General features: G+C 66.8%; 2 protein-coding genes across 2 annotated transcripts; one reads left to right on the plus strand and one right to left on the minus strand.

Annotated features, from left to right (window-relative positions):
- Window positions 1-225: 225 nt before the first annotated feature.
- Window positions 226-2,832, plus strand: MNEG_13525 (hypothetical protein; the record flags this gene model as incomplete). The annotated part of the gene is made up of 7 exons (XM_014038002.1): window positions 226-234; window positions 500-647; window positions 1,023-1,213; window positions 1,470-1,572; window positions 1,971-2,056; window positions 2,229-2,320; window positions 2,580-2,832. 7 exons carry the CDS (start codon window positions 226-228, stop codon window positions 2,830-2,832), a joined length of 882 nt encoding a protein of 293 aa, XP_013893456.1.
- An 893-nt stretch (window positions 2,833-3,725) lies between these two features.
- Window positions 3,726-5,279, minus strand: MNEG_13526 (hypothetical protein; the record flags this gene model as incomplete). The annotated part of the gene is made up of 3 exons (XM_014038003.1): window positions 3,726-3,843; window positions 4,224-4,303; window positions 4,530-5,279. 3 exons carry the CDS (start codon window positions 5,277-5,279, stop codon window positions 3,726-3,728), a joined length of 948 nt encoding a protein of 315 aa, XP_013893457.1.
- Window positions 5,280-5,455: the final 176 nt, after the last annotated feature.

The following is a 5,455-nucleotide window of genomic DNA, read 5'->3' on the forward strand; positions in this document are numbered from 1 at the left end:
TCCGTCTGTTGAAGGAGCTGGGGGCCCCTGTGGAGTACATAGTGCTGCCCACGTTCGCCTACGAGCACAAGGTCTTCGTGGGCCCCTTCAGCCGCAGATTCCCGGAGGCCAAGGTGGGAGCAGGCTGCGGCCCCTTGCAACCTGAAAGCTGCAACCTCGCGCCGCGTTGCAGCGCAACTCGTTTCGCACCGCTTTCTGTATCTCACGCTGCAGGGGTTTAGGGGGATGCGCAACGTGTGCGTGTGCGCATGTTATTTTTGACCGCGTGTCCATCAAGGCCGGGGCGTCCGTCGGTCGCACAGCGAGGCCGAGACTGTGTGACTCTAGCGATGCCCGGGGGGGGGGGGAGGGGGGCGCAAGCCCTGGGCAGGCAGTGGCCCTGCCACTCCGCCCCACGTGGCCCCGCGCTCCTGCTTGCAGGCCGCGCTTCTCAGCCGTAAGACCCTCCCGCGCGCCCCGCCCGCCCGGCCGCCGGGCCCCCTGGCCATGCCCCCTGCAGGTGTACACGGCGCCGTTCCAGTGGTCGTTCCCCCTCAACCTGCCGCTTCCCTTTTTCGGGATTTTTCCAGCGGGGGAGATTGGCGCTGACGAGGAGATGCCGTGGAGTGATGAGATTGACCACCGGCTGTTCCTGCCACCCAGCATAGGTGGGTTGGCGGGTGTGCATGGATGGGTGGGTAGCTGGATGGTTGGGTGGGTGGTTAGCTGGATGGTTGGAAGGGTGGGTGGATTGGTGGGCCAAAGTGCCAATCCGCCGCCACGGGCCGTGAGTTGGATGCAGCACGGGGCGCAGCCGCTGCTGCGCGCTGCTGCCGGCTTGAGGGGCCGCTGGGCGGGGCTTGCGAGGGCAAGCGCGGCGCGTCGTCCACTGTCATTGCCTTGGATCACCTCCCCTTATCTCTTTGTGTAGCGCTGTGCGCCTGCTTCATTCAACCCAGCGAACAGCCGGGTTGAACCCCACATGTCTCCTCCACCTGATGAAGCCACCCTGCCGCTGCCACCCACCAACAACACACCGCCAGGCGTGGGCGACTACGTGCGCTTCAGCGAGGTTGCCTTCTTCCACAAGGCGTCCAAGACGCTCATGGTGACCGACGCCGTCGTGTTCGTGCCCGATGACGCGCCCGAGGTCATCAGCAATCGGGCGCTGCTGTACAACGCGCAGGACGGGCTGCTGCAGCGGGCCATCGCCGGCGGCAAGACGCGGGCGGAGGTGCGCGGCGTGTCCCTGATCTGTGCGGCTGCCTGCGGCCGTGGTACGCCTGCTGCGTGCCGGGGCGGGCTCTCGCGCCGGCTTTCCGCCGCGATGCCCGTATGGTTTGCTTGCCGCGCTGGTCCATCAAGTGGCGGGTTGGACATCGTGCCCACCTTCCAAGCCCCTGTCCTGCTTGCGAGGCTCAGCGCGCGTGGGGTTGTGCTACTGTTTGTTGACAAAACACCCCCTGGCCGACCGCTATAACTGCCGCCAGGTGGCGGCGATCGCAAAGGATGGTTACCCGGAGGATACCCTCGAGAACCGGCGGCTGGGGTGGCAGCGCATGTGCCTGCTGGTGCTGTACTTCAACCCCTCGGGTGGGTGTTGCGGTTCTGTGCTCCGCGGGCCTGCCTCGGGCGGCCCCAGAAAACGGCCAGCCGTGTCGGGTGCAGCTCCTGCTGGTATCTTTGATTCTATGCGGCAGGGGTAGTTGGCGCGAACGGGGTTGGCCCATCAGCTGCCACTGAGCAGCTTTGGCCGGCTGTCACGCGTAACCAGCAATCGGCACTCGGAAGGTTTGGGAAAGGGCGACTGGCAGGCAGCATATCAAGTCGGGATTTGGTGACCTGGGGCACCCCCCGGGGTTCACCCTCGGCTTGCCCCAATCTGTCAGACCCACACCATGCACACAGGACCCCACCTGCTGCCTCCGGCCTGCAGCACGGCGCGCCCGCCTCCTCACCCCCCCCCTTTTGTGCGCCCTGCCCATGCGCAGACCTGCTGACCCCTCAGGAGTCGTTCGAAGCCATCAGCAACCGCCTGCTGGTGGGGCCCGTGGTGCAGACCCTCGTATACTCCAAGGTGGGTGGTATGTTCTGATCTGATCTGATCTGATCTGATGTGATCGAATGTAATCTGATTTGACCCGAAGGCAGCGAGCCTGATGCTGAATTGCCCCTGTCTCGTGTGCCCTTGCACCCCCCAACGACGATTCAGCTTTTCACCGCCACGTGTTGAACGCCAACGCTTGCAGGTGCCCCGCACCGTGTGCGACTGGGTTGACTCAATCTGCGACAGCTGGCAGTTCAACAAGGTCATCCCCTGCCACATGGCCGCGCCCGTCAGGTGGGGTTATGCTCCCCCTCCTCCCCCCCTAAACGTGTCATTGCACACCGCATCACCCACCCGATGACCCCGAGCACGTGGCGCGCAGACGCATGGGCTCTCTGTGGTTTGGGGCCGCCTGCACACCCCAACGCACTGCGTGATTGACATATCTGACGGCAGCATGGTGGTTGGCTCCTTGAGGCTCGCATGTCGTCCATGATTTTGATGCATTCTGCAAAACAAACCGTAAGAAGCTCCCGCCCTCCTCTCCCTGCAGGGCCGGCCCCGCCGAGTTCCGCGCCGCCTTCGACTTCGCCTACGAGGCCGCCGGCCGCGCCCCCGCCGCCGCCGCGCCCGCCGCGCCGGCCGGCCTGCTGGGAGGCCTCTTCGGCGGCCTGTTCGGCGGCGGCGGCGCCGCCGCCGCGGCTGCCAAGAAGCAGCCCCTGGAGGCCGACCTGCGGGTCCTCAAAAATTTGGATGACACCCTTGTCAAACTCGGGGCAGTCTACACTGATGCAGAGACCCGGTAGCGGCCGCAGAGCGCTGACATCACCTGGCCGGGCCGCTGGTTTGGCCCGCGGCTCGGGTCGGGTTTGTCGTGGGGTTGCTGCAGAGCCTGGGGGCCTGAGCCTTGCAGTCGGGGACCTCCGGCTGCATTTTGCTGGGATGTCTTCACTGCAATCTGCCTCAATTTTGTGTCTAGCACCTACAGCCCTTGCCGCCCAACGCGGTCGTTGCCGCCGCACCTGTGCTGGTCCTCCCTCCTGATTTCCTGGGGCGCCCACTCCCTGCTGGCGGGGCGCGTGAGGTGTCCTGGCCTGATGTGTTGCTCCAAACGCGCTTTTTGTTTGCCCTCCGGCCATGGCTCGAGGCCGGCCGCCTGCCACCTCGAAACGGGGATCGCGGCCTGCACCCCCGATGCCCTGCCGCGCACCGGCGCCGCATTGGCGCCGCACCGGCCAGTGCCGCTGCGCCAGCAGGCGCGCCTTGGTTTGGCGCAAGCCGCGCGTGCTGCTGCTCCCTAAATGTTAAAGCTGCAAGTCTGGGAGTCGCTGCACTTCCGCTGAGTTGGCAAAAACCAGGGGAACCTACCTCTTTCTGAGGACCCTTCAGCCGTGCAGGTTTGTGAGAGAGCGGTGCACGGCCGGCCCAAGGGAGCACCCCCTGCCCCGGTTGAGCGACGAGGTGCAGTGAGGCTATGGTATGTGCTGATGTATGTTGTGCCCTGTGTAACACAGCCGTGTGGACAACGATGCGGCCAAGCAACAGGACGTCTATGACACAGGCGACGGCGCCTTGTTCCCCTCTCACTCTCCACCAAGGACGCACAACGCAACCAACATCAACGGTTCGTCGTCAACGTGCGCAGCACAGACAGGCTGAACAACCCCAGTGGCGGCCGTTGAGCAGCTTGCTCGCCGGCTCAGGGCCACGGCGGCGTGCGGCCGGCCTTGATCGCGGCAGCAAACTGCTCGAACTTTGCTTTGAATCTGGGAAGGGGGTTTGAGTCGTCGTCATAGCCGTCCTGCTCGCAGTCCCACCTGGGTACGCGAGGAGGGGTGGGGGGATGATGAGGGTGGGTCAAAGGGTCACTTGCAGCGAGACCATGCCGCAGGGTTGAACATGGGCCGAAACCTTGAACAAGAAGGCTTGTGTGTTGGCCGTCGGGGTGTATTTCTATGAAACAGTGGATCGCAAGGGCAAGTAGGCTTGCAAACAAATGCCGAGCCGAAAGAGTCACGCCACTGACAGGTAACACGGGTGCAGAGCCTGGGGATGACCGGCTGCCTGTACGTGGCCCCCATAAATCGCGACGTGCTGCGTCGGCGAACCACGTGCGCGCTGTATGCACTCATCACGCCGCCAAGGCCCAGGTCGGAGCCGCCCAAAAGGCGGAGCCCTGATGGGCGGTCCCGCTCACCCGCAGCGCGCGCAGCGCGCGTCCCAGTCCTCCCCAAGCCACCAGGGGCAGCCGCAGCGCAGGCACGGCATTCGCGGCCACTGCGGGGGTGCAGCACGGGGGCGTTCAGATGGCTGGAAAGAGTGCCCTATTGAGGGGGAATGCATACTCAACGTGCGATGGAGTCACACGGCAGGCTGCAGTGCCCAGCACTTGATCAAAAGGCATGCACAAGTGTGACGCGGGTATAAGTCTGGTCCAATACTTGTACAAGACACAGCTCCTTCCCTTGTGCATCCTTCATGGTTTCGCCGCCGGCCCACTCACGTAAACAGCCGTTCCCTTGCCCGGACCCAGCCGCTTCTTCGCCCCTGCCTTGGCTGACTTGCCGGCTGGCGGGTCCCATATGCTGGCGTCGCTGCCGCCGCCGCCCTTGCCGCTGCCGGTGCCGCCATCACCCTGCTGGCTAGGCCCTGCCGCCGCCGCCGCCGCCGCCGGGGGGTTGCGCTGGGCAGCTGCCGGGGCGCCCGCAGCGCCGCTGCCGCTGGCACCCGCAGCCACTGCCGACTTGGCGGGCGCTGCGGCGGGCGCCGAGGCGGTCTTCGTCGCCGCCGCAGGCGGCGACGACAAGCTCAGCTTTTCGAGCTGCCTCGCCAGCTTCTTGGCAGCTGCCGCGCCCTCGACCGGCCCCGCGCCCGCGCCCCCAAACGCCGACGTCGACCAAACGACGCGGTTCCCCGCATAGACTTGGAACGCGGGCGGCCGCGTGGCGCCCTTCCCGAGCAGCGCGCCCGCCAGCACCCTATTCGGCTGCGACGCCGCTGCGTCGGCGAGCACGAACGCGGCGCCGCTGGCAGACGCCGCGGCCAGCTCCCTGAAAGCCGCCACCCAGTCCGCCTCCAACTCCTCCGGCGCCGGCGGCGCCGCCGCCTCGCTGCCGCTGTCCTCGTCCTCGTCTTCCTCAACCTCTGCCTCCGCCGCAAAGGCCTTGCCTGCCGCCGCAGCCGCGGCGGCCTCTGCAGCCGCGGCAGCCGCGGCTGCCTCTGTCGCGTCGCTGTCGATCCATAGCAGACACATCGGGGCGCCGGCAGCGGCCGCCAGCAGCGACTTCAGATCCGTCGCGCCGCGCTTCAGCAGCGACACGGCGCCGCCCCGCGCCGCGGGCCGCGGCGCCGCGGCCGGGGCCCTCTCGACAGGCGCGGGCTTCGCCGCCGGCGCGGCCGGCGCCGGCGGGGCGGCTGCCACGCGCGGGG

This window comes from Monoraphidium neglectum (assembly GCF_000611645.1).
Source record: "Monoraphidium neglectum strain SAG 48.87 unplaced genomic scaffold scaffold03880, whole genome shotgun sequence".
Classification (NCBI taxonomy): Eukaryota; Viridiplantae; Chlorophyta; class Chlorophyceae; order Sphaeropleales; family Selenastraceae; genus Monoraphidium; species Monoraphidium neglectum.